General features: G+C 44.6%; 1 protein-coding gene across 1 annotated transcript in view; it reads right to left on the bottom strand.

The window, feature by feature from the left end:
- Positions 1–10,126, bottom strand: part of LOC138675800 (bromodomain-containing protein 8-like) — an 83,690-nt gene extending 73,564 nt beyond the window's left edge. The window contains exon 1 of the mRNA XM_069764347.1: positions 9,934–10,126. Coding sequence (XP_069620448.1) covers positions 9,934–10,104 — 171 coding nt within the window. The 5' untranslated portion in view covers positions 10,105–10,126. The remainder of the gene's footprint in view (positions 1–9,933) is intronic.
- Positions 10,127–15,186: the final 5,060 nt, after the last annotated feature.

Here is a 15,186-nt window from a genome sequence, read left to right as displayed (position 1 = left end):
GCCCCGTTTTGCGAGGCCACCTCGGTATGGTGGGGAACATAAATTATGTCGCGGGTTGCTCAACCAGTGTCAACTACACTTTGAATTATCCCCATTACTGTACCCAACTGACCGTGCTAAGGTGGCTTTTGTGGTGTCCCATTTGGAGGGTGAGGCTTTGGCTTGGGTGAACCCTCTTTCCAGGTCCTTCTTGTCGATGGACACTGAGGAGGAATCCTCGCACATCATTAACCTCACTAGAATCATCACACTTGCTCTAGTATCTATGACCTCTTTACCTCCGGGTAAGACTTTCCTTTCTGAGAGGAACAGGAGACGTGTGTTACTCTGGGGACATGCTTCCAAGCTAGCGGGACATGTCGGTTTAAAAAAAACTCTTGATCTAATATCTCGTTACTACTGGTGGCCGACTCTTTCGAAGGATGTCCAAGCTTTTGTAGTCTCTTGCCCTTCCTGTGCCAAGAACAAAGTACCCAGGCGGCTTCCTTCCGGACTTCTTCTTCCTCTTCCAGTGCCTACTGCTCCGTGGCAACATATTGCGATGGATTTCTTAACTGATCTGCCTCGCTCCTGTGGTTGTACCGTCATCCTCGTAGTTGTGGACCGTTTCTCTAAAATGGCACATTTCATTGCTCTTCCTGGTCTGCCTTCGGCTCCTGAACTGGCGAAGATTTTTGTTCAACATATTTTTCGCATTCATGGTCTTCTACAGCACATTGTTTCTGACCGGGGAGTTCAGTTCACTGCTCGTTTCTGGAGATCTCTCTGTAAATCACTGAACATTTCGCTTGATTTTTCTTCGGCCTATCATCCACAGTCTAACGGCCAAGTGGAGCGTACCAATCAGATCCTGGTTACTTATCTCCGGCATTTCTCCAACGCTCATCAAAATGATTGGTCTGACTTACTATCATGGGCCGAGTTTTCTTACAATAACCACACCAGTGAAGCTTCTACCAAATCTCCATTTTTTGTCGTCTACGGACAACACCCTGGTCTTCCTCTACCAGTTCCTCCTGTCTCTACTGTGCCGGCGGCAGATCTTCTGTCTAAAGAATTCTCCAGGGTTTGGCAGGAGACCAAGTATGCTCTCGAACTAGCTCAGCATAGGATGAAGAGGCATGCTGATAAAAGGCGTCTCGATTCTCCTGTGTTCCATCCTGGGGATAAGGTCTGGTTTTCTTCTAGATTTATTCGCCTTAAAATCCCTTCAAATAAACTGGGTCCCCGTTATATCGGTCCTCTCGAGGTTTTGGCACGTATTGACAACGTCTCTTACAAACTTAAGTTACCTGCCTCTCTTCGTATCCCTAATTCCTTTCATGTATCTCTCCTTAAACCTGTAGTTTTCAATCGGTTTCACACCTCGACTCTTTCTTCACCTTCGCCTGTTTCCGCAGACAATGTTTTTGAGGTTAAGGACATTTTGGCCATGAAAAAAATTAGAGGTAAAACTTTGTTTTTGGTCGACTGGAGGGGTTTCGGTCCTGAGGAGAGATCCTGGGAGCCTCGGGAGAATATTCAGGCTCCTCGAATTTTAGCTAAGTTTCTTTCTGGCCTAAAGAGGAAGGAGGGATGTAAAGACGGGGGTACTGTCATACCGTTGCTGCCGCCTCCCTAGTCAGCGTCTCTTTCTCCGCGCTCGCTCCCGGCTTCTGCTTCTCGTGCGCGCGCGCATACCAGGTTCAGTGCTGCGTGTGTGCACTTCTGATCTTCTGTCTCCTCTATGGTCCTGGAGGACTAATACCCTGAGGTCGGTTCTCCTTATTGTCCTCTCTATAGTACTGGAGGTCTGTTACCTGGAAGTGCTACCCTGCCTGTAGGTATTTAAACTGCTTCCTGCCATCCCTCTGTGCCTGGTTATCATTTGTTCCTTCAGGTGTTCCTGGCCGCTCTTAGTCTCTTAGTCTCTGTGAAGTTTGTTTTCCCTCTGACTTTGGGTTTATCCTGTGTCTCTGCAGTTCCTGTCTTTCCTGGATCCTGCTAGCCTCTGTGTTTCCTCAGTTCCTTCGCCAGTCCCTGTACTGGTGCAGTATACCCATCAGTCCTGTGTCTCTGCAATACTCCCTATACGACTGCACTCGGGTGTCATCTGAGTGCAGCCTGATTCTATAGCATTTCTCTGTGGTCCTACTATCCCCACCTCATCTTGGTCTTCTCCCGTCCTGGTCCTCCAGCTTCCGTGGCGATAGTCCCTCACGGGCCTGCCCCTAACTCTCCCTGTATAGGGGGCGGTCTATCTGGTCAGCTCGTCCGTGAGGGGTTCGTCATCATGGTTTAGAGGGTCCACTTCCTGTTTTCCTCCTATGAATCATCACACTCACTATAGGACTGCACTCGGGTAACATCTGAGTGCAGCCTGATTCTTACAGCATTATACCAAGTACTCCGCTTACACTGTTTGTCTCCACAGATCGTCTGCTACATGTTACCCGGTTATTCTGGACTGCCTCCGCACTATCTACGCTGGACCCGTCTAGTCCCGCCAGTCTGCCTGCCACTCTTCTGGACTACGCCAGTACTCCCGGTACCAGCTTCTACTCGAACACCCGGTATCTTCCGATCAGCTCTGCAGCAACCGCTAACCCTGCTGGTCCGTCGGTTCCACTGGGACAGCCGCCACGAGGTAGCACCCGTGTCCTCCAGGCATTCCATTCTGTCCCTGTTCGAGGGGACTTACTACGGGTGTCTTGGGCTCACGCAGTAATGCCCCCTTTGGAGCCCCCCGGACCGTGGTCTAGTGGTTCCACATTTAACCTCAATAAATACGAATGTGAACTCTACAACTGTGCCTCCGTTTCCGTTCATTACAGATTGCTCCGACCATGGAACCCGCTGGGTCCCAGAAATCACCAGCCATGGAGTTACGTCAGGAGGTCTCCCAGCTGAGGGAGCAACAGGACAAAAGCATGTCTTTCTTGCACAACGTTTCTGCTCGCATTGATAGTCTGGCTTCTCCGACTGCACCTGCTCCTGCCACCAGTGTTCAGGTATCTAACTGCACAGCAAGTAAGGATTCTCGCTTTGTGACTCCCACCCGCTTCCGAGGTGACCCCATTTTGTGTCGAGGGTTCATAAATCAGTGCACACTGCACTTCAAACTGCTGGGGCATAGGTTTGCTTCTGATCGGGCCAAAGTTGGCTTCATCATGTCCCACCTTGAAGGGGAGGCGCTCGCCTGGATGAATCCGCTGTGGGAGAGGGTGGATCCGTTGGTTACTAATCTCCAGTCTTTTCTAGAGGCATCCCGCAGGACTTTTGACAAACCTGGTCGTACTACGTTGACAGCTTCTGCTCTTCTTCGACTACAACAGAAAGCACTTACGGTGGCTCAGTATGCAGTGCAGTTCCGTACCCATGCGTCTGAACTATCCTGGAACAATGAGGCTTTGGTGGCTACCTTCTGGCAGGGGCTTTCTGGAAGAATTAAGGATGAGCTGGCGGGACAAGACTTGCCTACTCTCCTGGATGACTTGATTTCCCTGGCAGTTCGGGTTGATCTATGGTTTCAGGAACGGTCCAACGAGATCAGACATGAAAAAGAATCCAATCACCAGGTTGCTAGTGCTCCAAAATCTGCAAACTCTCCAACTTTGTCTCCCGCTTCTATGGCTATGGAGATGGATCGAGTAAATTTGGTCAACCGTCGCCAGGAGGCACGTCACCTGGAGGGCAGCTGTTTCTACTGTGGTAGTGCCAAGCATTATATCTGCTCTTGTGCCAAGAGATCAGGAAACTCCAGTGCCTAGGGTCTGTAGGAGAGGCTACCCTAGGTAAGGTTCATCTCTCTCCAGCTCTGCAAGTAACAGTCTCTGTGGCCTTCTAATAATAATAATAATAATTTTTATTTATATAGCGCCAACAAATTCCGCAGCACTTTACAATTAAGCGGGGACATGTACAGACAATAAATTCAGTACAAGTTAAGACAATTTAAACAGTGACATTAGGGGTGAGGTCCCTGCTCACAAGCTTACAATCTACAAGGAAATGGGGGGACACAATAGGTGAAAAGTGCTTGTTATTTCAGGTCTGGCAATTATAATAAATAGGGATTTTCATATAAAGCTGCATGATCCGGTCATCACCCCGTTTGTCAGATTCACATGCACCCTTCGGCAAGATGAGATTTTCGGAGTTCTGTCACCTGGATTCTGGTGCCGCCGGGAACCTCATTCGGCAGGCGGTAGTGGATCGTTATCACATTCCAGTCCAGCGTTTACCAGAACCATTGCAGGTGACATCTGTGGATTGCAGACCCCTGTTGGAGTCCATATGGTTCCAGACTGTGCCCTTGGAACTCCGGGTAGGTCTAACTCATTCTGAAAGAATCCGCTTTTATGTGTTGCCAGATCTGTCTCACCCCTTGCTTCTAGGTCTACCCTGGTTCCAGATGCATGAACCTGTTCTAAATTGGAGGACGGGAGAGGTCCTGCACTAGTTCCTGCTTCGATCAATGTGTCAATGAGATTCCTGCTTGGATCAATGTATCATTCCGGTTTGTCCTGCTCTTCCTCCAGTACAACCCAATGCCCTGCTGGGTTTCCCTTCTTCTTACTGGTCCTTCGCTGAGGTCTTCGCGAAAAAGGAGGCAGAGAAATGACCTCCACACAGGTCGTATGACTACCCCATTGATCTGCTTCCCGGAGCGTCTCCTCCTCGAGAATGGATTTATCCCCTTTCTCACGCAGACACTCAGTCCATGTCTGATTACATTTCCATGTCTGATTACATTCAGGAGAATCTGGACAGAGGATTTATCTGGAAGTCTTCCTCGCCCCTGAAGCTGGATTCTTCTTCGTGAAGAAAAAGGATGAATCTCTACGACCCTGTATCGATTACAGGGAGCTGAACCAGATTACGGTAAAGAACAGGTATCCGTTGCCGTTACTATCAGAATTGTTTGATCGTCTTAGGGGGTCTAAAATTCTCACCAAACTGGATCTCAGAGGGGCTTACAATCTGATACGCATTCGTAAGGGAAACAAATGGAAGACCGCTTTTAACACCCGGGACAAACACTACGAATACCTGGTAATGCCGTTTGGGCTAAGTAATGCACCCGCAGTTTTTCAGGACTTTGTAAATTATATTTTCAGAGATCTGCTTTACTTTTGTGTTGTAGTTTACCTGGATGACATCTTGATCTTCTCTGATCAGATTTAGCCTCTCACCGGAGACAAGTACGTCTGGTCTTACAAAGACTCAGGGAGAACAGACTTTATGCTAAATTTGAAAAGTGTCTCTTTGAGCAATCCTCTCTGCCTTTCCTTGGTTATATTGTCTCGTCTACAGGTTTAAAGATGGATCCAGAGAAGGTATCCACCATTCTTAAGTGGCCTCGCTCATGCGGTCTGAAGGCAATACAACGGTTTCTGGGGTTCGCCAACAATTACCGTTTGTTCATTTCACATTTTTCCACTCGAGTGGCACCAATTTCTGCCTTAACCCGGAAAGGCGCTAAAGCCAAAGAATGGACACCTGAGGCAGAGGAGGCTTTTACTTCCCTTAAGCATGCCTTCTCCTCCGCACCGGTTCTCCATCGACTGGACTCCGAAAAACAATTCTTGCTTGAGATAGACGCTTCCTCCATAGGTGCTGGCGCAGTTCTCACCCAGAAGTCATCGTCCAGTCGGTTGGTCACCTGTGGATTCTTCTCAAAAGTCTTTTCTGTTTCTGAGAGAAATTACTCTGTGAGAGATCAAGAATTATTGGCAATCAAGTTAGCCCTGCAGGAGTGGCATCATCTCCTTGAGGGAGCTGCACATCAGGTTGTCATTTTACACAGATCATAAGAATCTCGCGTATCTTCAATCTGCACAAAGACTGAATCCTCGTCAAGCCCGGTGGGCCTTGTTTTTTGCTCAATTTAATTTTGTTCTTCATTTCCGACCAGCTGATAAGAACATTAAAGCCGATGCACTTTCAAGAGCGTTTTTGCCTCCTGATTTTGTGGAAGGACTGCATCACATTATTGAACAGTCCAGATTGGTGCCGGTGGCCGCGGTTAATCTTGCTCTACTCCCTCCAGGAAAAACCTTTGTATCTACTTCAGATCGGAAACAAGTTCTTCGTTAGGGTCATTCTTCTAAGTTGGCTGGTCATGCCGGATAAAGGAAGACTCTGCAACTCATCTCCCGTTACTACTGGTGGCCTACCATGGGCAAAGATGTTCAGGAATATGTTACTGCTTGTCCTTCGTGTGCTCGCAACAAGACTGATAAGCATTTGCCCTCTGGGAGGTTATTACCTCTGTTTGTTCCTTCTGTACCCTGGCAGCACATCGCAATGGACTTCATTACTGATCTTCCCGTCTCCTCCGGCTGTTCGGTCATCTACGTCGTGGTGGATCATTTTCGAAGATGGCTCATTTTGCTCCGTTACCTGGTCTCCCGTCTGCTTCAGAGCTCGCTGACCATTTCATACAACATTGTTATGGACCTGGCGGTTAGGAGCACCCGAAACGACCTGATGGTTAAACTCACACAGGACAAGCTCTGGGAAGTGGGAGCTCTGCTGACCGCAACCCCTAATCCTATCACACAACTAGAAATAGCCGTGGAGCGTACCTAACTCTGCCTAGACGCCTCTTCACAGCCTAAGAGCTAACTAGCCCTAGAGATAGAAAAATAAAGCCTACCTTGCCTCAGAGAAATTCCCCAAAGGAAAAGGCAGCCCCCCACATATTGACTGTGAGTAAAGATGAAAGTCACAAACACAGAAATGAAACAGGTTTCAGCAAAGGGAGGCCAGACTTACTAAACAGACTGAGGATAGGAAAGGTAACTTTGCGGTCAGCACAAAAAACTACAAAAAAGACCACGCAGAGTGTGCAAAAAGACCTCCGCACCGACTCACGGTGCGGAGGTGCCACTCTGCATCCCAGAGCTTCCAGCTAGCAAGGCAAAATCATGATAGCAAGCTGGACAAGGAAACAATGAACAAATAATTAACTAGCAGGGACTTAGCTTCTGCTGGAGTAGACAGGTCACCAGAAAGATCCAAGAGCGAACTGAACCAGTACAAGAACATTGACAGCTGGCATGGAGTAACGATCTGAGTGGAGTTAAATAGAGCAGCCAGCCAAAGAATAAACTACGTCACCTGTGGAAGGAACCTCAGAAGCAGCAGCTTCACTCACAGCCACCAGAGGGAGTCTATGGACAGAACTCGCCAAAGTACCATTCATGACCACAGGAGGGAGTTTGATAACAGAATTCACAACACAACATATCTTCCGTCTTCAAGGGTTTCCTCTCCACATCGTGTCTGACAGGGGTGTCTAGTTCACCTCCAAGTTCTGGAGAGCACTTTGTAAGTCTGTACAAGTGGAGCTGGACTTCTCTTCCGCATATCACCCTCAATCCAATGGGCAAGTAGAGAGGACCAATCAAATTCTGACGGGATTCTTGCGTCACTTCATCAACATGCAACATGATGACTGGATCAAGTTGCTGCCTTGGGCAGAATTCTCGTACAATAATCAAGTAAGTGAGTCCTCTGGTAAATCTCCCTTTCAGATTGTGTTTGGTCTCCAACCCAGGATTCCGCTTCACATCTCTGGGTCTTCTGGTGCTCCTGCAGCTGATACCTTTACTGAAGAATTCTCGAAAGTATGGAGCGACACCAAGGTTGCCTTAGAGAAAGCTTCACTGCGTATGAAGAAGCTTGCGGACAAAAGACGTCTGGATGCTCTCTCCTTTCGGCCAGGAGATAAGGTATGGCTGTCCTCCAAGTATATCAGTCTGAAGATGCCCTCTTACAAACTGGGTCCCCGCTTCATCGGTCCATTTGAAGTCCTGAAACAGATTAACGCAGTCTCGAACAAATTGAAATTGCCGGCTTCTTTACGTGTGCCTAACTCTTTCCATGTTTCCCTCCTCAAACTCGTATTTTTTAGTTCTTTTTTTTTTAAAGATCCTGGTTCCACTCCAGATCGTGTCAGTGAGGAGGATGTTTTTGAGGTAGAGAATATCTTGGCCACTAAGAGGATAAGGGGTATTTTTTGGTGGATTGGTAGGGGCTTGGGTTCTGAGGAGAGGTAATGGGAGCCTAAAGATAATATCCGAGCTCCTCTTCTTCTGAAAAAATTCTACGCAAGCTTGAAAAAGAGGGGGCGTAAAGAGGGGGATACTGTTACACCCAGTCCGTTTCCTGTACCTCCAAGGGGTCTCCGTCAGGACTCCCGCTCTGTGCCGGCTCCACGCTGTCTGGATGCAGTCTCTGCCCCTCCTTCCTCTCCTGCTTCCTGGCGTGAGGCCAGCAGGTTCCCAGGCAGGGTTCTTAGGTCACGTCCGCTCACTCCCGATCTCTTAAAGAGACAGTGTGCAGTTTCCAAAAGTTGCCTCTGACCAATAGCGTGTGGTTGGCTATTATTTCTAGCCCCTCCACCATAGGGAGGGCACCGGAGCAACAAGTATCCACTGTTGCTAAATTCTGGTTCCTGTTTACATGCGCTTCTGTTTCTGAAGTATCTGCCAAGTAATCCGCTTACACTGTTTGTCTCCACAGATCCTCTACCTGTTACCCGGTTATTCTGGACTGCATTCACACTATCTATGCTGGATCCGTCTAGTCCCGCCAGTCTGCCTGCCACTCTTCCGGACTATGCCAGTACTCCCGGTACCAGCTTCTACTCGAACACCCGGTGTCTTCCGGTCAGCTCTGCAGCAACTGCTAACCCTGCTGGTTCGTCTGTTCCACTGGACAGCCATCACGAGTACTAACTGAAGGTAGCACCCATGTCCTCCAGGCATTGCATTCTGTCCCTGTTCGAGGGGACTTACTACGGGTGTCTGGGGATCACGCAGTTACGCCCCCTTCGTTGCCCCCCAAACCGTGGTCTGGTGGTTCCACATTTAACCTCAATAAATACGAATGTGAACTTCTACATCTGTGCCTCTGTTTCCTACACACTCCACAGTTTCTGTACCCTGAATTGGTTAAAAGAAGTAACAAGAGACTGAACGTGTGCATAGCAATGTAGTTTTCGCAGTGCAGTGGATTATGTTCAATTTTTCCAATGGTTTTGTGGTGAAAAAAAAACTCCAAAACATTGTGTACATATACCATAATACAAGTATATAAGTAACTAAGGTTCAGAGGTAGCTTTTAAAAACGCAGGCTATGGCCAGAAAACAGCAGCGATAACTAATTGTGCTTTTGATGCATTTTTCAGGGGTAAGCCATTTGAGGGGGAAAAAGCTAATAAAAAATGCAAGGAAAAAATGTAACATTTTGTATTTACGCTTCTTTCTGCAAGGAAAAAACTTATCAGAAAAATAAGTGTGAACGTTGGTGGACATCCTCTTTAAAGAGAACCTTGACATGAGTTTCATGGTGCCCGAACATAAATATCTTGTTAGTCTAACATGGCGAGGCAGGAAGAAGTCGCTGGGGATCTTTTTGGACTACTCAGTCCACAGAAACTGTAGTCCCCTGTCTGCTTTTCAAAGTATATTTTCCATGAAACGCCCCATATTTTAGAGTAAAGGACACCAGGCTGCAATGACGCATCTGGTGTCGAATACATGTTGCCCATGGTTTGAGCATTAAGAATGAATCATCGGTCAGGTTACCTTTAAAAGGGTTTGTCTGCTTTTTACTATGATTAAAAAATAAACTGTAAACCAGAAAGATCAACTGCTATTTGCAGGGCAGCCTGACAGCAAGTGTTTAGTCCCTAGAAAAATTACTATGGGGAAACTGAATCGATTGCATTGTGTCAATCAGCTACGCTGTCTTTCTAAATCATGGACATGCCACATCAGAGAGAACAATCATTTCCGTAGCTGAGGTTAGCTCTGGCTAATGGAGTTGCCAAATAAGGTATTTCAAAATGTTTTTTTTTAAATTAAAGAGCTACGTTATAAAAGCTTAACTCTGGTTGTAATACACAAGGCCCATGGTGCTCTCTATCCAGTAAATTTTTACCTGTGACCAGCACAGAATAGTTTCCTTTCTAACAGACACCATGTCTGAAGATTGAATTATATCTGTTGCATCAGAGTTTTCAGTCATCCCAAGATCAAGCTGACTTTGTCCTTCAGTATCTTCCAAATTGCTTTTTAAGCATCCCTCATCTTCTTCACTGCAAACTTCCATGCAGCAATTATCAGTGCGACTCATTAAATCATCCACACTGGTAGCGGACGGACTCTTTCCGAAATCTCTCATCTACAATAGTTACAAGAAAAAAAATTAGGGTCAATATACAAAGAAAATATTGTGAAAACCACAGGCAATATAAATTCTATACAGAGTAAATCTACTCAATGGCTTATTTTTGCCTGAGCCCCTTAACCCCTTCACTCTCTAGCCAGTTTTCACCTTCATGACCAGGCCAATTTTACAATTCTGACCAGTCACTTTATGTGGTTATAACTCTGGAACGCTTCAGTGTATCTCAGTGATTCTGAGAATGTTATTTCACGACCAGTTGTACTTCACGTTAGTGGTAAATTTTGGTGGATATGATTTGTGTTGATGAAAATATCGAAAATTTGACAAATTTTAAAATTTTGCAGTTCTCAAATTTTCAATTTTTATGCCCTTAAACAAAAAAAAAAAGCCCTCAAAACAGTTAATAACATTTCCCACATGTCTACTTTACATAAGCCTTAACTTTGAAACTTTTTTTTGGTTAGGACGGTATAAGGGTTAAAAATGTATTCGCAATTTCTCATTTATCAAACAAAATTTACAAATATTATTTATTTAGGGACATCACATTTGAAGTGACTTTGGGAAGCCTGTGTGACAGAAAATATCCAAAAGTGACTATATTTTAAAAACTGCACCCCTCAAAGTGCTGAAAACCACATTTAAAAAGTTTATTAATTCTTTGCGGCTTCACTGGAAATAAAGCAATGTTAAAGAAAAAAAAGAAATTTTTTTCTTTCCCACAAAAATATTGCTTTGGTCCCAAATTTTGCATTTTCGAATGGGTTACCAGGAGAAAATGGACCATACAATTTGTTGTGCTATGTCTCCTGCGTACACAGCTAACCCGTAAGTGGTGCATATCTACTATTTGGGCGCACAGCAGGGCTCGATAGGGAAAGAGCACCATTCAACTTTTGGAGAGTAAAACATTGGCCGGAGTAGATAGCGAATATCAAAAACTGACAGTCACTTCCAAACAGAGAACAACGTGAACAGGTGCAAGCTAAGAGTAGCCACCTCAATATATAACTAACAAATAAATTTGCACTCCCTGAAGCTATAGCATGTAAACATAAAATATATTACATTGGAATTGCCTTACTACTCTAGATATTTATATACATAGGCTCTCTGATTGAGCACTCCATTAGCCTATGGCATTTTTAATCACAGCCCGGTCCTACTTAGCCATATAATTGTAAGTGATCAGCCCAGGAGAGGTATCATATTAGGTTAGGTCCCAGCAAACAGGATTGCCTCATCGTTGGCTGTTGGGCACACATGAATTGGCCAATTTATGCGCTAGAGCAGTGTTCCCCAACTCCGCTCCTCAAGAGCCACCAACAGGTCAGGTTTTCAGGATTTCCTCAGTATTGCTCAGGTGATAATTGCATCAACTGCACAGGCAGCAAGTCCATCACCTGGGCAATACTAAGGAAATCCTGAAAACATGACCTGTTGGTGGCTCTTGAGGACTGGACTTGGGGAACACTGCGCTAGAGTGTCACAGTACGCAGCTTTATTTGGAACAGATAGCTGACCCCATGTCGTGTTTGGAGAGCCCCTGATGTGTCTAAACAGTGGAAACAACCAACAAGTGACACCACTTTGGAAACTACACCCCCTCAAGGATCTTATTTACAGGTGTGGTGAACACCTTGAACCCACATGTGCTTCACAGAATTTTATAACTTTGAGCTGTGAAAATGATTTTCCCCCTCTTCCCCCCCCTGCAAATATGCTGCTTTATCCCCACTTTTTCCTTTTTACAAGGGTAACAGGAGAAATCAAAATCTGTTGTGTGATTTCTCCGGAGTATGCAGATATGCCAAATGTGGTGAAAAACTACTGTTTGGGTGCAAGGCAAAGCTTGGAAAGGAAGGAGCGCTAATTGAATTCTGGAACACAATTTTAGATGGAATAGGTTGTCATTTCATGTCACATTTGAAGAGACCCTGACATGCCAAAGCTGCATAAACTCCACAAGTGACCCCATTTTGGAAACTACACCTCTCGAATTCATTTAGGCACATAGAGAGCATTTTTAGCACTGAGGAGATTCACAGAATTGTACAACATTGGGCTAAGTCATTGGAAAATTACCATTTTTCTCACTACAATGTTGCTTTGTCCCCAAGTTTTCAAAAAGGGTAATAAGAGAAAATGAACTATATATTTGTCAATAAACCATATGTGATCAAAAATGACTTGAGGCACACTGTAAAAGCGCAGAAGAAAAGAAGCGCCATATAAATAATGCAGATTTTGCTGGCATGGTTTGGGGTGCCATGCAACATTGGCAGAACCCTTGAGGTGCCAGAACAGCAGAAAAACCCCTTAAGTGACCCCATTTTTCAAACTACATCTCTCAATGAATTCATCTAGGGGTGCAGTGATCATATTGACAAAACAGGTGTGTCACAGAATTTTATACCATTGGGCAGTGAAGAAAAAATGATTACATTTTCATGACAAAAAGGTTGTTATAGGCCCAGGTTTTACATTTTCACATGGGAAAAATGGGTAAAAATGGCACCAAAATTTGTCTCAATTTCTGCTGAATGTGGCAATAACCCATATGTGACTGTACAGTACTGCTTAGCCACACGGCGAGACTCAGGAGGGAAAGAGCTCTATTTGAGTCTCTGAGAATAAATTATCCTAGAATAGTTTGCTGACTCCATATAGAGAGCCCCTATGTGTCAGAAGAGCGCCAATCAAGTGACCCCATTTTGGAATTTACACCCCTCTGGGAATTTATCTACAGGTGAAGTTATGATTTTGACTCCATGAGTGTTTTCCAGAAACAAGTAGAAGGATGTTCAGAGTGAAAATTGCAAATCTGCTATTATAGTACCCATACATTGCAGTTCTCTGTATGTTGCAGTCACCAGTACGTTATGCCCAGCCCGTGCTTCTGGAGACATGCACCCGTGAATTAAGCAGGCTCTCGTCATTAAAGAAATGCCAAACATTTGGTTGCTAAATGTGGCTTAGGAACACTATGGGAGCACAGAACTCAATGGATCTCTTTTTGGGGAGTGAAGAGCCATAGTGCTTTTCCAGAGCCTTTGCATTGTAATTGCATTAATAATGTGGGGTTTTTTTGTGGATTGTGTTAAAAGTTTTTATTAGGAACATTTTATATAACATTTTGGATCACATTTATCCTCTGCTCTAAGCTGAGAACTTACATCAGGGTTTCCATTTAACCCCTTCTCCACCCCGCAAATTTCCATTTTTGCACTTTAGTTTATTGCTCCCCTTGTTCCCAGGGCCATAACTTTTTTTATTTTTCTGTCAACATAGTCATATGAGGGCTTGTTTTTTGAGGGACAAGTTGTACTTTTGAATGACATTATTGATTTTACCATATAGCAAATTGTTTTTTTGGGTTATTTAACATGCTCAATAAATGCTAAAACTGACCTAATAATATGAATCTCCAGGTCTGTACACAGACACCTAACATGTATAGATTTTTTTTTTCTTCTTATCTAAGTGGTGAAAAAAAATTTCAAAGTTTGGGGAAAACAAATACATGAAAAAATTTGCTTATGTCGCGATTTTCCGAGACCCGTAACGTCTCCATTTTTCATGATCTGGGGCTTTGTGAGCGCTTATTTGTTGAGCACCAAGCTGATGTTTTTATTGATACCATTTTGGGGTAGATGCTATGTTTTAATTGCCTGTTATTGCATTTTAATGCAATGTAGTGGCGGCCAAAAAAAATTAATTCTGGTGTTTCAATTTTTTTTTTCTTGCTACGCCATAAATAATCTACTTTATAATTTGATAGATCGAGCGTTTCTCAATGCAGCGATACCAAAATATGTGTATTTTTTTGTTATGGTTTTACTCTGAATGGGGCAAAACAGTGATTTTAACTTGTTTTTTTTTTCTTTTGCTTAAATTTTTTTTAAACTTGCTTCAATAGTCCCCTTAGGAGACTTGAAGCTGTGATCCGATCACCTTTGCTACACATAGCAGGCCTGAAACAATATGTTGCAAAAATCGCAAACTCCTATGAACGCCTGCCACAGGAGATAAGAGATATACAATTACAGGCATGGGGATCTTCTGCAGACCCCTATTATGACAACCCATCGATGCCGATGGGCGGGTCTCAAGACGCGCATCCGGCCAACATGAGTGAAATGCCGCCATCAGCGATTGACAGGCTTTTAGAGGCACATGACAGCTGGCCAGATCAGCTGTCATGTGCAGGGAAAGATGCAGGCGGTGCGCCACAGCCCGCATCATAGGCAGGGTCACAACCTTGGACTTGCCTATACATCCAAAGTTGTGAAGTGGTTAAATCTCTGAATGACAAGATTCAGATAAACAAAAGATCCATTCACTTTAATGAGACATCAGAGTTACTTTGGACTATGTGCACACGTTAGGATTTCTGGCAGAAATTTTCCTGACAAAAACCAGACATTTCTGCCAGAAATCCGCATGCGTTTTTTTCGCGGTCTTGATGAATTTTTTGCACGTTTTTTATGCTTTTTTTTTCAAAATGTATAGAATAGCGGGAAAAACGCAAAAAAAAATCGTAAAATGAACATGCTGTTTTTTTTAACCGCAATGCGTTTTTTTTCACAGAAAAAATGCATCATGTGCACAAAAATTGCAGAATGCATTCTAAATGATAGGATGCATAATGTATGCGTTTTTAATGAGTTTTTATCGCGAAACAAACACAAAAAAACCTGAACGTGTGCACATACCCTAAAGATGGGCACACCCATGGACGTTCGGGTTAAAAAAAAGTATGGGTTCAGGTACCAGAACAGTACCATGACCCGAACCCACACTCCAATCACCTGAAAGGGGGTCGGAACATCCAGCGTTTGCCACGCTGTCATGTGCATGATAGTGGGGAAAACATTGCTTCAGATAAAATAATTACTGCCGGTCAGACAGCCGCGGCTCCCACATTGTCAAATGACAGCGTGAGCCCGCAGCTATCATCACAGGTACAAAGTTTACGTCAGGTCACTGGCATGGGCTGATGGG

The sequence above is a fragment of the Ranitomeya imitator genome, chromosome 4 (genome assembly GCF_032444005.1).
Source record: "Ranitomeya imitator isolate aRanImi1 chromosome 4, aRanImi1.pri, whole genome shotgun sequence".
Taxonomy (NCBI): domain Eukaryota; kingdom Metazoa; phylum Chordata; class Amphibia; order Anura; family Dendrobatidae; genus Ranitomeya; species Ranitomeya imitator.
This window is presented reverse-complemented; position numbering and strand designations above follow the sequence as displayed.